The sequence below is a fragment of the Ovis canadensis genome, chromosome 18, assembly GCF_042477335.2.
Source record: "Ovis canadensis isolate MfBH-ARS-UI-01 breed Bighorn chromosome 18, ARS-UI_OviCan_v2, whole genome shotgun sequence".
Taxonomy (NCBI): domain Eukaryota; kingdom Metazoa; phylum Chordata; class Mammalia; order Artiodactyla; family Bovidae; genus Ovis; species Ovis canadensis.
The window spans coordinates 68,825,351-68,844,380 of NC_091262.1; the positions used below are offsets into that span (position 1 = coordinate 68,825,351).

Genomic DNA, 19,030 nt, shown 5'->3' on the forward strand with positions numbered 1-19,030 from the left:
GACAGAAAGGCAAGAATAACCACAATCACACAGTGAGTAAAACAAAACCACATTACAGAAAGTTAATCAGCATGAAAAAGCAGAAAGTTATGTCCCAGATGAAGGGACAAGATAAAACCCCAGAAAAACAAATAAATGAAGTGGAGATAGGCAAGGCTCCAGAAAAAGAACTCAGAAAAATGATAGTGAATATGATTCAGGATCTCAGAAAAAGAATGGAGGCAAAGCTTGAACAGATGCAAGAAACATTTACCAAAGACCTAGAAAGAAACAAAGTGAAGTCGCTCAGTCGTGTCCGACTCTTTGCGACCCCACGGACTGCAGCCCACCAGGCTCCTCCGTCTATGGAATTTTCCAGGCAAGAGTACTGGAGTGGGTTGCCATTTCCTTCTCCAGGGGATCTTCCCAACCTAGGGATCGAACCTGGATCTCCCACATTGTAGACAGAGACGCTTTACCATCTGAGCCACCAGGGAAGCCTAAAGACCTAGAAAAACTAAAGAAAAAAACAAACAGATGAATAATACACCAGAAGGAATCAACAGCAGAATAACTAAGGCAGAAGAACAGATAAATGATCTGGAGGACAGAAAGGTGGGAATCACTGCCACAGAATAGAATATAGAAAAAGGAATGAAAAGAAATGAAGACAGCCTAAGAGACCTCTGGGACAACATTAAATGCACCAATATTCGCATTATACAGATCCCAGAAGGAGAAGAGAGAAAGGACCAGAGGAAAATATTTGAAGAAATAATAGCTGAAAACTTCCCAAACATGGAAAAGGAAACAAACAAACCAAGTCCAAGAAGCAGAGTCCCAAGCAGGATAAACCCAAGGAGGAACACACTGAGACACACAGTAATCAAACTGACAAAAATTAAAGACAGAGATAAATATTAAAAGCAACAATAGAAAAATGACAACATACAAGGGAACTCCCACCAGGCTATCAGCTGGTTTCTCAACAGAAATTTTACAAGCCAGAAGGGAAAGGCATGATATATTTAAAGTGATGAAGGGGAAAAACCTACAACTAAGAAGACTCCACCCAGCAAGACTCTCTTTCAGATTTGATGGAGAAATCAAAAGCTTTCCAGACAAGCAAAGTTAAGAAAATCCAGCACCACCAAACCAGCTTTATAACAAATGCTAAAGGAATTTCTCTAGGCAAGAAACACAAAAGAAGGAAAAGACCTACAGAAAATAAACCCCAAACAATTAAGAAGACGGTAACAGGATCATACATATTGATAATTACCTTAATTGTAAATGGATTAAATGCAACAACCAAAGACATAGACTGGCTGAGCAGATGAAAACATGTGCCTGTATGCATTTCCACTTACTTACCACATCACTCTGCTTGACCTCCCCCCCAAACTGTATGTAATTATTTTATATTTACAGTTAATCATGTTCCCACTGGAGAAGGCAATGACAACCCACTCCATTACTCTTGCCTGGAAAATCCCATGGACAGAGGAGCCTGGTAGGCTGCATGGTCCATGGGGTCATGAAGAGTCAGACATGACTGAGCGACTTAACTCTCACTTTTCACTTTCCTGCATTGGAGAAGGAAATGACAACCCACTCCAGTGTTCTTGCCTGGAGAATCTCACGGACAGGGGAGCCTGGTGAGCTGCCGTCTATGGAGTCGCACAGAGTCGGACACGACTGAAGCAACTTAGCAGCAGCCATGTTCCCATTATGGCTTTCAACTGTAATTATATTTTATTTTTTATAATTATCTTTTGATTATGAAAAATGATAAACATCTTTTACTATTGTGATTATGTAACTATTACTCATCTAATACCACTGTATCATGATTGGTCAACAGAAAAATTATGTAATTCTGTATCACCTAAACTACCATTTAATAGAAAAACCTATACACTTTTTAAGATCCATATGCATATCAGAATTACCTTGAACTATTTTGAAAACTACAAATATCCAGGTATTGCTTTCTTTTTTTTTTTGCCAGAGGTCCAGATATGTTTCTAATGGGCAGCCACATTTAAAACGACTGGACTATATGAGGATCTTTTATCTAGTTTGTTTCACTTTTTCTGTTTCATATTTAGTGCTCTTATTTCATTCAGTTTATGTTTTCCAATTTCTCCATCTCCTTTTTTTGATGTTTTCTCAAGCCTTTATCAAGCACAGCAGAAAAGCTTTTGTATACATATATGTAATATATATATTTTATAAAAGGTATGAACTTTTGCCTAACTAAAAACTTTATGACATTTTGATTCCACTTGTTTGATTTAGCATGACTAGAATGCTAGATTTCTAATTTAAAAAAACAGATATACAACAAGCAACAAAGGTTTACTGTATAACACAGGGAACCTAGTCAATATCTTGCAATAATCTATAACGGAAAATAATTTCAAAAATAACAAATGTATATAAGTGAATCACACACACAAAAAAGAATTCTACTTTCTGAAAGTAATGTTTATTTTCTTGTCAATTTTTCTAAATGTCCTATGGACATCTAAATAACAATGCACGAGATACAAAATTTTAAATACATTTCTGTAGGATACGCTTAATATAAATTATATTTAAATTATTGACATGAAAGATGCTCTTATTTTTTCTGCATATGTCTATGATTATGTATTTTTTCTTTTCCCTTTTATTTCTTCTGATATTTGCTTTATGTATCTTTCTTTCTTATTAAAAGTGTCTAATGGTTTATGATGTCGATCTTCTTTGGGAAATTGTACCTTTTATCATTAAAAATATTTATCTTTGTTTCATTTAAAATAAATTTTTTAAAAAATTGAAGGTAAACCAGCATTTTAAAAGAAATATTTCTGTCATCTGGTGTATAATAAAGAAGATAAGACAATTTCTCAAACTAAAATTAAATACTTTCTGACATGAGGGCCATAATGGCCCATTAATGAACAGCAGCAATAATATGTTCCACTTAAACTATTTACCAGTTTAATTCTCCCAGAGCGCAATCTCCTATATGGCTAGCTGCCAGAATTAAAAAAGTGCTTGACTAAGGAATAAAATACCTATGTCTCTTGTCAATTAGTAAAATGGTTCCTGCAGGAACTTCCCCAGTGTTCCAGGGGTTAAGAGTCCACCTGCCAGTGCGGGGACCCGGGTTCCAACCCTGATCCTGGAGGATCCCACATGCTACAGAGCAACAAAGCCTGCAAGCCACAACTGAGACCGCACTGTAGAGCCCTAAGCTGCAACTGCTGAAGCCCGCATGCCCTAGGGCCCATGCTCTGCAGTAAGAGAAACCGCCACATCTAAGAGTAGCCTCCACATGCCACAACCAGAGAAAGCCCACGAGCAGCAACGAAGGCCCCATGCATCACATAAATGAACACTGAAAACGCAAAACATAATATTTTATCAGTGTATGCACCAAGATATGAACATGTGGGCTTCCCTGATAGCTTAGCGGTAAAAAAATCCACCTGCCAATGCAGATGGGCTCGATCCTTGGATCAAGAAGACCTCCTGGGGAAGGAAATTTCAACCCACTCCAATGTTCTTGCCTGGGAAATTTCATGGACAGAGGAGCCTGGCGGGCTACAGTCCATGGGGTTGCACTAGAGTCAGACATAAGTAAGCGATTAAATAAGAACATTAACATATGTACCGGATATCAACATATGTACCAAGAAAAAAAGTGCCAGATCTTTAATTCTAGAAAATCTAACCTCAGCCACTGTTGGAGAAGGCAATGGCACCCCACTCCAGTACTCTTGCCTGGAAAATCCCATGGACGAAGGAGCCTGGTGGGCTGCAGTCCATGGGGTCGCTAAGAGTCGACACGACTGAGCAACTTGACTTTGACTTTTCACTTTCATGCATTGGAGAAGGAAATGGCAACCCACTCCAGTGTTCTTGCCTGGAGAATCCCAGGGACTGGGGAGCCTGGTGGGCTGCCGTCTCTGGGGTCGCACAGAGTCGGACACGACTGAAGTGACTTAGCAGCAGCAGCCGCTGTTAGATCTAAACAAAGTAGCATACAACACTGCCCACTGTAACAGTCAATAAATATCAATATTCCGCTGACACTGGGAATGAGTTCATAGGGAGTCCTGCTAAAAAGTAAAGGTACACTTCCTACTATAGGCTCATAACCACACATGGATGGAGACCAAGATCAAGGAGTAAAGAATGATAACATGTGAGAAAACAGTAAGAAACAATGAGAAAATACATGCTGCTAAGCTGGAGATTCTAGACTTCGTTAGTTTCCAAGGATTAAAAATAACACATAAAATCTTTATACCTGACAGACTCACCACTGTTCTGGGACTGGTTAAATAACTGACCGAAGGTCAGACAGCAAACCCATGGTTGGGAAAAACAGAACTCTAACCCAGTTCTTAAATCTTTCTCACAGAAGGAGGAAGGAAAACGAAGCGTTAGCAGCTAGCTGCATAGGGAAGAGGGATGGAGGCGGAAAACCAGGGTAATTTTTCTACGGAAAGGAATCTGCCACATAGACCCAAGTATGTATTATTACCTCAGTTACTTTTCTTTCTACTTCTGTCCCGTCCACATAATACACATCTGTGATGACACGAGTGACAAGCGTGCGGACCTCACGGATCGTTCTCATGTGGCGATGCAAGACGTGGCCGTGCGGGGGCTGAGGCATATCAAACTCTTCCTCTCCCTATGACAGAAAACAGAGAGCACAGGCATGAGCCTCCCTGCAAACTGGCAGACTCACAAGTCAACTTCTTCATGATGAGCACTGTTCAGAGGTTCCATGAATCTCGAGTGATGGAATTTTCCAGCTGCTCTGTTTCTATTCACTTATGGGTAACACTAGAGATGGGCCAGCTGTCTAGTGAGAGGAGTTTTTATCAGTTTCACCTAAAAACCTATTTCAGTCTAAATCAAAATCATAACATCTAGCACTTATATCTAGGATTTTTAAGTGAAATGTTGATCCCCTAAAAGCACATTAGAGATTATAATTCTGATTCTGTTGCTGACTTACCAATCAGCATAAAATTTACACTTGCAAGAGGTCTTCAGATAAAAGGAAGGCATTCTTTAGAACTTTATATAAAACAGAATAAGATCTGAAAATCTCAGTGTAGTCTTTTTCTTGCATTCGTAAGTGAAAACTATGGTATATTTATTCCTGGAGCAAGACACATTGATTTCTCCCAGAATTAAATATGAAATAGTTAATGTATTTCAAATAATAGACTGGAACTAAAGAGTTGAGCTAGTGTCCAAAAATAGAGGACATTAGCAAATTAGGATTTTGTATCTAGTTGTATCATAAAGAATAGTCAGTTACATAGTTTAAATCAGACCCTACATTTTTATGACAACTATTACATACATGTTTTCTCATAACATCTGTATCATATTTATCCACATCCACAACCTCACCCCTTCTGCCCCACAGCTCTATCACTGTGAAAGGAAACGCATGCTTTTTTCTCCCACCTGATTTCCCCTACAGTAGACAGATACTACTTTCTGCAATCAGTGTCAAGGTCAGTGACAGTGTCAAGCATCTTTCAGAAGAGTTGTATGTATCACCGCAATAATGGTGAGCCTGGTTTTTCATTACAGTGTGGCAATATTTTACCTAAAGTAATTTACCTGAAGAATTCCCAGTCCAACTTCATGTTAGGGTGAAATATCTACGAAAATTATGTGAATAAATACAAATAAAGTGCATGGAAACTTATTCAACCAATTCCTTAAAATAACTCTGTCTATGCAAACAACTCTGGTTAATGAATGGTCAAGGTACTGGTCTGTCACACACACCAGTTACCAGGGTGCCCCTGCCTAAGAACCACAGCAGCCTGGACCTGCTAGCTGCACACACAGTGATCAGATCCTCAGTCATAGAAGTCTAAAAGCTTTTGGTGTGCTTTAGGTATATCCTTAAAATGCAGCCAAAAGCCTCCCTGTAGTTTTCCGTTACAACAGCCAGGTAAATGATCAAAAGAGAAATACCTAAATAAACATCTCTGATAGAGTAAGAAAGAAGAGAAGGGAAAGAAGGCAGATAAAAACAAAGTTAGGCTTACTCTCTTCAAATAGTATTCTGAAAGGTTTCTGTAAAGATACGTAACTTGAGGATCTTGTTATAATTAAGGGAAGATAAAATGAAAATAAAGCCACACTTTTATTTCACAGAAAACCTGGCTCCAGGCCCACCTGACACACAAATGGAAATTTATGGAATGTCAAAGGTAGGCTGCCTATGCTTTTTCTCTGAGCCTGACCTGAGTCCTACCCAGACTGCAGGAGATAAAAAAGCACCAACATTCAGAAGATGTCCATAAGGCCTTATCATTTTCTAATCACTCTTCAAAAGATGGCACACCAATCCCAATTTCTGTTACAGTACCCATCATTTATGTTTTTTTTATTGTGGTAAAATATACTTAACATAAAAATTACTGACTTTAACCACTTTTAAATAGACAGTTTGTAGTATTATGTACAGTCACACTTTCATAAACATCACTGTATTCATTTCTCTATAACTCTTTATCTTTCCCAACTGAAACTCTGTACCCATTCACTATTTACTCTTTTGAGCACTTTTCTTTCCTTGGCAGGAGGAACTAGCTTTTAAATGTGCTGTTTCACTCTGCATGACATAGCAGTAGTACAGCGTTAAGTGATGGTTGTGTTGCTAACAGCTGCAGTAGTGGCATTTAAAACAATAATCAATAGGTCGCAACAGCAGCTAGTATATACTGAGCATTTACTGTGTGTCACACCCAGCACTAAGGGCTTTGCAAACTTCATCTCATTCAACTTTCAAGACATCTAGATGACGTCTGACTCCAAAGCCTGGGCCTTAACTAACATTCTGGCTCACTCACTGGCTCCTCATCGTCACGACACAGGAGCAGGAATTATTTCCCTAGTTGACAGAGGGAGAATATGAGGGAGTAAAGCAAGACACAATCCAGTGGCATTCATGTGACTGCTGTCTTTAAGATACAAGTTTTAACCCTTGTTATAAAGGCAGAGAAACCAAATTATTATGTGGCAGAATACAAGCACTTTAAGAGTAAAATAAACAGCTGCAAAATAGGGTCTGATGTGCTACAGCTCCTATATCCAAAAGGCTATGTTATTTTGAATCTGTATGAATTGATAAGGTCCTAGGTCTCAGACAGTGTTAGTATAAAAGGCTAATATAAACAATTTTTGGAGAGGCACGGATAAACAGAACAAGACTACACAAGCTATGATTAAATAATAGAAAAGCAACATAGCATAATGAAAAGAATACCGATTCTGAAGTCAGATATGCTGAGTTCAAATTCCAGTTCTGCCACCTACTGATGGCAAAATCTTGGGCAAGTTACTTAACCTCTCTTCAGCTTGGTTTCTTTACCTGTGAAATGGGAATAACAATACCAACCTCATGGGTTGTCTTGAGCACAGTGCTGATATACTGTAGGTGTTCAATAAATAGGAACTATATTATTTTTATAAAACAAACAACCTGGACCATTCAAATGAGAGGTACATCACTAGTAAAGCTTTCCTAGGCAGATTTCAAGTGATGATGCTTTACTGAAAAGGCAATTTAACCACGGTTACTAATGAAATTTTATGAACTTCCTCTTGTTAGCATGTACATTTACCCCCTCAATTTTCACTAGTTCCTACACATCCCTACTCTATTTCTAAAAACCTGGTCTTCCAGCCTCACATTCATCAGCCCCAAAACTCTTCTTCCCACTGTATCTACTCTCAGCCTCTTTCTGCAGTCCCTGGTTACCTGGGAACTCTCTCTGTTACTGCTGTTTCCAATGCTGTGATACACTATCCTTCACACTTCTACTCCTTCTGGGAACCATAGTGAAATCAACTTGGGGGAGAAGCAATTGGCTCTGATGGTTATAAAGGAGAATGAAAAATGGCAGCAGAAGATTGAATGCAGAAAAGTACCACAGGACCCAAACCATACTCCTGGCTTTCTCATCCAGTGAAGACCTACTGGACAAACTCTAGCACCAAAGACTGTAGAAATAGCCTTTGGCTATAGCTATTCAGAATTTCCACCACCCTGTCTCTTATCCTGGATAAACTGTTTTTGTCTTTTAACCACTGGTCTGTATAAAACGGTCAAGAATTATTGTTAAGTAGAAGCAGCACAACTTAAATCCTCTGGGAATCCAGAAAGGTGAAAACAGGGCCTCTGAGGTACCCTACGTGCTCTCTCACCTGGCTATGGAGCGACTCTGTATCATCCCCAGGAGCACTGACTGCTCTCTCACCAGTCCCCTTCTCAGTCTGAACTGTGGCATCTTGTCTTCCAGAGTTCTGGTCCACTGTACTGGTCCCTTGTTCACACACATTCTGTACAGTCTGAGTTGCTGCTGAAACAGTTTCTGGGACCCACAAGGAATGTTCTATGGTCTGGATCCCTACGTTATTTTGGCTGGGCCTTTCAATCAAGGCCTTACTAGGTTTCTCCTGACTGGTACTCCACTCTCCTTTCTGGCCTTCTGGCATATCTATCTCCATTGCTTCCCCTTGAGGACTGGATGGCTCCTGTGTGGCCATCTGCTGGGAGGTAGGAGCAGCAGGCTCTTTGACAGGACTACTGGGCTTCATGGGCTGTTGACTCTGCCTGGTCCCTTGGTCACCTTCGAACTTTCCCTTCTCCTCATCGTCTTGCGTACTCGGAAAATGGAGCAAGCTTCCCCTGTAAATGAAGCACATAAAGAAACCATGTTAAAAAAAAACACAAAAAAAAACCTATCAAGTAAGTGTGTGTGTGTCAAGTGGGAAATCATAATTTGATGATCTGAGAAATGTAGGGAAGGGTGAAAATAAGGTGACCAGGTATATCACCTTACAAGATTTCTCATCATAATTTCATTCCTGTGAAAGAATAATGGTACACAGGATTAGTCCACTATGACAGTAAAATAGCCACAAAATTTCTCTTCTCCATTAGCTATGAACTCTGAAACCTGACAGGAAAATAAGGTCAACAAAAGATGTAAACCATTATTGAAGCCATAGACAATGAGGGCAATTTAGGGATCTACTTTAAAAGACATCACCTAGGTCGAGACGTCTCATTTGGCTTTATTAATGGTTCTAACATTCCTTTAATGACTCCCAGCATTCTAGATACTGTTCATTACCCTCTTGACTAATAATTTTAGGAAAAGAAACCCAATTTTTGAAGGAAAGAGTTGTAGGTGAGATTCTAGTTTTGCTAGCTATACTGGCAGTAGCTACAACAGACCATTTCAGAATGATTTGGTTCTTTATTATTCCTTTTCATTAATCTTCCCATTTGGCTATCAGTGATTTATTTATGTGTCCCACAAGCATTTGATATATGTCTCCTACAAACCAGATACCATGAAGCCCTGAGGTGCAAAGTAAGTGCTTAATAAATTCACTTTCAACAAAAGAATGTTCTCGCAATCAGTTAATTGCAAAAATCTACTTACAGACTAAATAAACTAATTATATTTAATGTAACTGTGTTCATGTAGAAAATGTACATGTCTTTTTAATAAATCCTAAGTTCAGACTCTATGACATAAATAACAGCAAGAACCTCTATGATCGACCTCCTAGAGTAATGGAAATGAAAACAAAAATAAATAAGTGGGGCCTAATTAAACTTAAAAGCTTTTGCACAGCAAAGGAAACTATAAACAAGGTAAAAAGACAACCTTCAGAATGGGAGAAAATAATAGTAAATGAAACAACTGACAAAGGATTTACAAAATATATAAGCAACTCATACAACTCATATCAGAAAACCAAACAACCCAATCAAAAAGTAGAAAAAAGACCCAAGCAGACATTTCTCCAAATAAGACATACAGATGGCTAATAAACACCTGAAAAGATGAAATGCAAATCAAAACTACAATGAGATATCTCCTCACACCAGTCAGGATGGCCAACATCAAAAAATCTACAAACAATAAATGCTGGAAAGGATGTGGAGAAATGGGAACCCTCTTGCACTGTTGGTGGGAAAGATACAGCCACTATGGAGAACAGTGTGGAGATTCCTTAGAAAATTAGGAATAAAACTACCATATGGACCCAGCAATCCTACTAAGGCATACACCCTAAGGAAGCCAAAACTAAAAAAGAAACGTGTACCCCAATGTTCACTGCAGCACTATCTACAATAGCTAGGACATGGAAGCAACCTAGATGCCCAAAGACAGATGAATGGCTAAAGAGGCTGTGGTACATACGTACAACAGAATATTACTCAGCCATAAAAAGGAACACATTTGAGTCAATTCTAATGAGGTCGATGAACCTAGAGCCTATTATACAGAGTGAATTAAGTCAGAAAGAGAAAAATAAATATTGTATATTAACGCATATACATGGAATCCAGAACGGTGGTACTGATGAAATTATTTGCAGGGCAGCAATGGAGACGCAGACATAGAGAACAGACTTATGGACGCAGGGTGCGGGGAGGAAGGAGAGGATGGGATGTACAGAGACAGCAACATGGAAACTTTCGTTACCACATGTAAAATAGATAGCCAGTGGAATTTGCTGTATGACTCAGGGAACTCAAATTGGGGCTCTGTAACAACCTAGAGGGGTGGGGTGGGGAGGCAGGTGGAAGGGAAGGGACATATGTATACCTATGGCTGATTCAAGTTGATGTTAGGCAGAAACTAACACAATTCTGTAAAGCAGTTATCCTTCAATTAAAACATAAATTTAAAATCAAAAAATAATAAATAAATCATAAGGCCAGTGAGTTACTATACCATGAAAAACTACATACTAATGTATTTTTAGATTGCATTCAATATACAGTAACCACAGGCTTCCCTGGTGGCTCAGTGGTAAAGAATCCCCCTGCCAATGCAGGGGACACAGGTTCTTTTCCTGGTCCAGAAAGATCCCACATGCCGTGCAGCAACTAAGCCCATGAGCCCCATGCTCCGCAACTAGAGAAGCCACTGCAGTAAGAAGCCCACACGTAAGAGCAGTCCCTGCTGACCGCACCTAGAGAAAGCCCGTGAGCAGCAACAAGGACCATACGCACACACGCACGCACACGTGTGAGCACATACACCAGATTAAGGGCTTTCTCATGGCTCAGACAATAAGAACCTGCTTGCAATGCAGGAGACCCGGGTTCAACCTTTGGGTCGGGAAGATCCACTGCCAGCACAAAGACAAAAAGAATCCATTCTGAACTAATCATGGAAAGACATCTGGAATGTTTCAGGCTGCCATGTCTGACAAAGCATAAACTGAGATATACCCAGAAGATAAATTCAGGGTGACAAACAGTCTAGAAACTATGTATCTTGCTGCTCTAAGTGTTTGGCCACAGAAAGACAGAGCTAGCCATCTGGAAAGAAAAAGCTGTCTCCAACTTGGGAGGCGCTCTCACCCTAAGAAGCTGAACAGACCTGGACAGACAGAAAAAGGAAGTATGAAGAGTTCTTTAGTGCTTGCTCTGCATCTTGGAAAAGGGAAAAGGAGACATTTCTGAAGTTTCTATCTTGTATAGCACAGCTTACCACAACAGGAGACCAAAGCACAGTTTACAAGAGAGTTCTGGCCAAAGAGAGCCTGGTATATTCAATGCAAATGGTTGTTAAGAGCTTGAGTCCTATCTGTCAGGAACCTCAACTGAATGAGGATATAGGTAAGAGGAAAAAACAGGTAAGAGTAAAATCACCAGAAGACTAATGAGTAACACCAACCTGGTTTATAAGTGATCATACATACAAATTACTTAGCAGAGTGCTAGATACACAGCAGATGCTCCATCAGTATTACTTGCATAAGACAAAGCATGGACTGAATACACATTTGAATCTTTAAGAATCTAATGTATCAACACCTAAGCAATAATAAAAGTGAGCCAAAAGCTAGAAGGGACAGGATTTGATTTACCATTTTAAGAATTGTTCCCACCCTTAAACAAGCCTAGACATTTTACCTCAGCTCAGTTCAGTTCAGTCACTCAGTAGCGTCTGACTCTTTGCAACCCCATGAACCACAGCACACCAGGCTTCCCTGTCCATCACCAACTCCCGAAGTCCACCCAAACCCATGTCCATTGAGTTGGTGATGCCATCCAACCATCTCATCCTCTGTCATCCCCTTCTCCTCCTGCCTTCAATCTTTCCCAGCATTTGGCATCAGGTGACCAAAGTATTGGAGTTTCAGCTTCAACATCAGTCCTAACAATGAACACCCAGGACTGATCTCCTTTAGGATGGACTGGTTGGATCTCCTTGCAGTCCAAGGGACTCTCAAGAGTCTTCTCCAACACCACAGTTCAAAAGCATCAATTCTTTGGCGCTCAGCTTTCTTTATAGCCCAACTCTCACATCCATACAGGACTACTGGAAAAACCATTTTACCTCAGAAACTATTTAGGGCATAACCTCTGAATAGAATTTCAGTTTTAAAACAAAGTTTCATTTTATTTTTTACTTTTTAATTCCTAATTTGACAAATAACAGGCTGCCTTTTCCCCCAAAACTGTTATCAGAACAATTCCCATCTCTCTAAAGACCAAAGGTATCTCATTGCAACAGCAGCAACATTCAGCAGATTCCAGTCAAATATCAGAATTTTGCTACTTCTCTTTCTCCTGTTAGCATCAAATAAAGGATGTGCAAATCACACTTTGCTCCAAGAAACATCTATCACAAAGATGTGTACATTAAATCTCTCACAAAGCAATAAAGAAGGAAATTTTAGCACCAGAAAAGAGACAGACAAAAGAAATTCAATAATTTTAAGAAGGACCATACTTCCCTTTCTTCATTAGTTTAGGCTACACAATTCTACTCTGGTCACTATACGTTAGGTTTAGAAACTCATGCCAAAAAAAGCAAATATTAGCAGAAAAAGCCTGGGTAAAATTAATCCAAAGTGAAATGTGGAAGAATAAACCTCCATATTTAATAAACGTCTAACCATTTTGTTCTGAGCGTAGGTAGGTCTGTCTGAGGGGGAACTGGAATCAACATCACCGGAATTCTCAGGCCCTTCTTCCATTAAGGTTAAACAAAAATCACCAGCATCCTAGTCTATTATAAACCATCTGATAAAATAGGAAGGCAATACAATGCAATCAATAAATTTCCTAATTGCTCGGCCAAGACCACACTACTTTTGAAAACATACAAGGTGGTACTTCACCTAACAAGTTTCCTGATACAACAAAGGATGTGATCTGGACTATCTGATTCCCAAGAATACCAACAAGTTCACATGTAATCATCAGAATGTTTAGTAAAAGCACTGATGTGCTTCTCTTAAATATTTCTACCAATAAGGAACACAGAAATTATCTTGCAGGGTATTAGGACTCGAGTGCCAAGAGTCTAGGTTCAATCCCTGGTTGGAGAACTAAGACCCCTCGGCAAGTTAGAGACAGCCCCCCCAAAAAAATTATGTTGCAAATAACACTATTAAGAATATACCTGATGACAAAACATTATTCTATTCCCTAATTACAAATTACTGAATTCTAGAGATATAAGATTCCTAATGAAGATACAAACTTATTCCACTGCCATTACTTATTTCTCCTACACTAAATATAAGAACCACATATTCCAAACAAGATACTTTTCTAATACAGAAGAAATACTTTGTAACTCAAAAAATTTTTCCAAACTTCATAGTTGTTCTAAGAGATCATGGAGTAAAGAAATTACTGGAAAACTTAACCTGCATCAAGTCTGATAAATTTTAAATTTAAGCTGTCAAACATCTCACTTTGCTGTATGGGAAACTAATGGAAAATAAAAATTCTGTTAAAAGTAAACACGTCCAAAACTAAGCAAAAGAGAATAATCTTAGAAATTCAGGATGATGTATTTTTATAAGTTATGAAGACTGAATCATTTTAAATTGATAGAACTGGCAGAGAGAGACAAAAATCTATCTATAAAATATTTAATAAAACTCATGACATCTCATTTATAAATCTACCTAGAATATGTCATAGTCCCTCAAAACAGTAAGCTCAAGCTCACAAAACAGTAGCAGTATATTCTAGATTTTGTTACCAATCATTTTGTGAATCCATATAGCCCAAAAGATGCTATAAAAATAATGCTCGCCTGATGGGTGCAGAGGAAGAATTCTGACTTCGAGCCTCATCCTCTTGCCCAGCTTCACAGACACAGCTAAACACAGACATGGTCTTCTGGGAACTAAGAAATAAATTAAAGCAATACACTGTTAATTGTGAAAGGAAAAGTACCTCTGAAAATTATCCTTTTAGGTACAGAGAGAATAACATTCTTTCTCTGAATATGAAAAATCTGAATACCAAATATTTGATGACATTAGGAATCAATGCCAATTTTAAAAGCATGATAATAGCTATGAACGTGAAGTCACTCAGTCATGTCCAACCCTTTGCGACCCCACGGACACCAGGCTCCTCCGTCCATGGGATTTTCTAGGCAAGAGTACTGAAGTGGATTGCCATTTCCTTCTCCAAGGAACTTCCCAACCCAGGTCTCCCACATTGTAGACAGACACTTTACTGTCTGAGCCACCAGGGAAGTCAATAGTACTGTGGTTAAGTTGAAATTAAAGAATTCTTCTGTTTTAGAAATAGCACTGAAATATTTAAAGATAAAAATGATACAATACTAGAATTAGCTTTAAAAAAATTGAGTGGAGTAGAGAGTGTGGGCAGCATTTATAAACGAATCAAGACTAGCTGTAAGTTGGTAATTTTTGACCCTGGGTGATGAATACATGGCAGTTCATGATACTATTCTCTTTACTTTTGTATATTCATGAAATCTTCAATAATGAAATGTATGAGAGAGACAAGACGGAAGCAAGTAATCTGAACAGTGTCCAGCTACAGACAACACTTAAAAACAGAGTGGTACTGCTTCACCTAAACACAGAGATAGCATTTAAATTACTCTAACAGGGTCCATCACCAACTCGGACATGAGTCTGAGCAAGCTCTGGGAGTTGGTGATGGACAGGGAAGCCTGGCGTGCTACAGTCCATGGGGTCGCAAAGAGTCAGACACAACTGAATGATTGAACTGAACTGAACAGAGCTTACTTTAAATGATTACCTATGGTGAACCCAATGGTAAAGTCAAAGATTCTTGAAATCTGGATTCTCCTATATAAAATTTGTTTCACAACAGTATCAGTGAATCTCATTCTGTGATCCTCCAATCCAACCCTCTGCTTCAGGTTTTTCCCTATTTTTCTATCCCTACATTCCATCCAAAGGGTCCAGAAAGTTTCAGCAGTATATACTGTTCCCTCTTAACAAGTACATGTACAAAGTGATAACAGGTTGTGCTGGATTTTAACAATTTTGTTTAAACCTAAAGATCAAGTATAAACTCCATTTTCTCCAACACAACATTAAAGAGTTTTCAACTAATAAGGAATCAAAGGTACTTATCTTTCAAATTAAATATGTAAAAAAACAGAAAATAATTAACTTCTCTAGACATAGCTTGACACAAATCAAAGGATTTAGATGGATCACTTACAACTGAGGATCAAATTTAGTCCAAAGACAACTTAGTCAACAACAATTTTAGATGACCCACCAAGCAGGAAATTTTATTTTTAAAAATTCAGATTTCTCTTTAAAAATTTTAAAGATTTCGCAACAGTAAGTCTGCATGGTAATGACTGGCTGGAAATGAATACTGGCTACCCTCCTTTAAAACGAGACACACGATCAGTTGGCCATCGTCGTCAACATTTCACACTCTTGCACCTAGACTGCTTTACTTATTTATAGCACCTGTCTAGACTGATTTAAGAATCCTCACCTATACTTCAACAACCACTGCTAGTATTTTCATACTGGATGACTCACACAAGAAACCAATGAACAATTCTATTCTCATGGCCACCAGATGGCAAAGCTTACCACCAGAGCCTCAGGATGGGGTCATATTCAAACTATGACAGCATTCGTGACAAAGCAAAAACAACAGGACTGTAGCTAATTTGGCAGCAGAAGAGAATACGGCCTGAGGCTAGGGCTGGCAAGCACAGACCTCAGGAAGAATAAGGTCCATGGCTACCTCTGTTAACTTCCTATTTCCTCACCAAAGAAAAAAGGCACTCTCACACCAATGAAAGGAAGAAAGGGAAACACCATTAAATATCTTAGTTCTAAATATAGCAAAAGCTTTATTAAAGTATTAATAAGAAAGCCGACGGTTAGATTCAACACACTGCTACACAGTTTCTGCTCAAGTTTCATTTCAAATTTTTTTCCTTTCTTGATAAATTATCCTCCCCTTATTACCAGTGGCTTTGTATATTAAACTCCTCTAAATAGCAACCAGCTCTGGTTACCTGGCAACAGCCTCAGCAACAGCAGTAGATCCATTTTTCCTTTCACCAGTTGCTGGCTCTGAATAAAAACAAAAGAAAGAGAAACAGAACTCAGTATCACACCTTAAGACCTCTTAAAAACCTGCTCAGCCCCAATGATACTCTAAAATAATGCTTGAATTTCTGAAGCTATTGAAGGCCTCTTTTCACCATGACATTTTTAAAAATCATAAAAATAAAACCCTGATCTACTAGTATTTGCAACAAATAATAAAAAAGGAAATAAGAATAAAAAGTGAACATGAAAAGATTTATCATTTAATGACATGTCCTTCTCACTTCCACCGATTTTCTTTCAAACTCCCTACAGAAGACTATTCAGTTTCTCCAGAAATACAATATAATGAATTACTAAGAAAATTTAAAAGTGAAAGTGAAATTTCTGAATTTCAATTCACCTCTTCTCATACAAGTAAAAAAATCACGTAGTAAAAAAAAATTCTATTTAAAAATTTCAAAACAAATTTAAGGAAACTTCTGAGAAAGTTTATAAATGTGAAACTAACACAACATTGTAATTCATCTCTATTTCAATAAAATGTTTTTTAAAAGAAAAAACTTTAGTAATTATGCAGGAAAACTGCACAAATTTTAAATAGTGTTACGAGAACCCACACACAGAAGATACTCAAATTCTTTCCAAAGAGCTTTTGGGACAGATATTTGAAAAATAAAACACATTTTCAAGAAAGAACCTGTAGTAAAAAATTAAAGGTCATACTGAAAAGAATTCCATATTCTCAAAGCAATGCCACAGGATTAAAATGTGTTCATTTACCATTAATTCTAGCCTTAGAAAAAATGAAAAATACTTTAAAATATTTCTAAAACATTCATAACCCAATGTAATTTGAACAGTTCATCAAGGAGGCAGCTGAAGCTTGGTGGTCAGAGGCCTGGCTCTGAAACAGAAACCTGGCTCAGGCCCCAGCTCCAGCACTTAGTGGTCCAAGCTGGGGATAAACTTCATTTTGAGTCAATTTCCTCATCTATAAAATAAAGACAAAATAGAACCAACCCAGGGACTCCCTAGGGGTCTAGTGGTTAAGACTGCACTTCCACTGCTGTGGACTGGGTTTCAACCCCTGGTCTGGAAACTTAAGATCCCACAAGCTACATGACCAACCCTCATAGGTTTGTTGTGAGGACAAGGGGAAAACTATTAGTATGGTGCCCGAATATCAGGAAAGGTAGTAAAATTTAGTAATCATCTTTTAACATTTAGCTCCATTTAAGGTCTTCCCAATTTTAACTTCAAATCTAAAGATTCAAAGCTATCGTGTACTCTCTTGCTAAGAGAAGATGACAATAATGATGAAAATACGTTATACTTTATTTCTACTGAGGTTCTAAATTTTCAAATCAATAACCACTGAGAAGGAGAACTGCACTCTAATTCAGAACCAGACTTCTGGCTCTTGGAACTACTTTGAATTCAGGCTACTTCATTTACTAGCTGTGTGACTCTCGGGAACATGCTCAACCTTTCTGTGCCTCAGTTTCCTTACCTATAAAATGAGGATAACAACTGGATCTACTTTACAGGTTTTGTTATCAGATTTAATGAGTTTTACATGTATGGCATATATATGTGGCATATAGTAAGAATTCAAAATACATAGCTAAAATTTCTTTTCTTCAATCTCACAGAATCAGAGTTCTTATCAGGTCCACCCACTCTATCTGCAGTCTTTGAAAACTCCCCTTTCATCCCTCTTTCTCAAGAATCTCATTTTTAACCCATTTCCCCTTTGGAGATTTCCTTTTAATCTCTAAACCTCCTTAGGTATCCCTCAGCCTGAAAAAAAAAAAAAAAAAAAACAAACCCTTCTTCAGTTCTATATTCCCCTCTAACCTGTTATTTTCTCTTCCTTTCTTACCTAAACTTCTCAAAAGTAGAATACATTTGCTGCCTCTTCTCCCCTTTACTCCCCAATTACCATCAGTACAGGTCCCACCCAAACCACTGTACTGAAATAATTCTTTCTAGAGTCACCCAATGGATCCTAACTGCCAAGTCTAATGTACATTTCCAGATATATCTTTCTAGACCTCACTTCTGCATGTGACATTTTCTTTTAACTCTCCTCCTCACAGGCTTCCATGGCTTTATACTCTCCTAGCCCTCTTATCTCAGAGGAGGCAATGGCACCCCACTCCAGTACTCTTGCCTGGAAAATCCTACGGATGGAGGAGCCCGGTAGGCTGCAGTCCATGGGGTCGCTAAGAGTCAGATACGACTGAGCGACTTCACTTTCACTATTAACTTTCATGCATTGGAGAAGGAAATGGCAACCCACTCCAGTGTTCTTGCCTGGAGAATCCCAGGGACGGGGGAGCCTGGTGGGCTGCCATCTATGGGGTCACAGAGTCGGACTGAAGCAACTTAGCAGCTTAGCAGCAGCCTTCTTATCTAGAAATATTCCTTAAGATGAGGAATATTCTCCTTATCTAGAGGAATATTCCTTTACAATCTCCTTGATAAAACTTTTTCCTCTCCTAACTCCATTAAACCCCGTTTACAAACTTACTAGTGGACGAATTACAAGCTTCAAAGTCAGATGGATCTGATTCAAACTCCTGCTCCACCTCTTACCAATTACTCTAACAGTAGGTTTAAAACCTCTCTTAGTCTCAGTTTT

General features: G+C 38.6%; 1 protein-coding gene across 3 annotated transcripts in view; it reads right to left on the reverse strand.

The window, feature by feature from the left end:
* TP53BP1 (tumor protein p53 binding protein 1) overlaps positions 1 to 19,030 on the reverse strand; it is a 73,593-nt gene that overhangs the window by 22,202 nt on the left and 32,361 nt on the right. For all 3 annotated transcript variants that reach the window (XM_069558807.1, XM_069558806.1, XM_069558808.1), the window contains 4 exons: positions 16,350 to 16,407; positions 14,109 to 14,201; positions 8,224 to 8,707; positions 4,520 to 4,672 (listed from right to left, as the gene is read on the reverse strand). In XM_069558807.1, the coding sequence (XP_069414908.1) occupies positions 4,520 to 4,672; positions 8,224 to 8,707; positions 14,109 to 14,201; positions 16,350 to 16,407 (788 nt within the window). The remainder of the gene's footprint in view (positions 1 to 4,519; positions 4,673 to 8,223; positions 8,708 to 14,108; positions 14,202 to 16,349; positions 16,408 to 19,030) is intronic.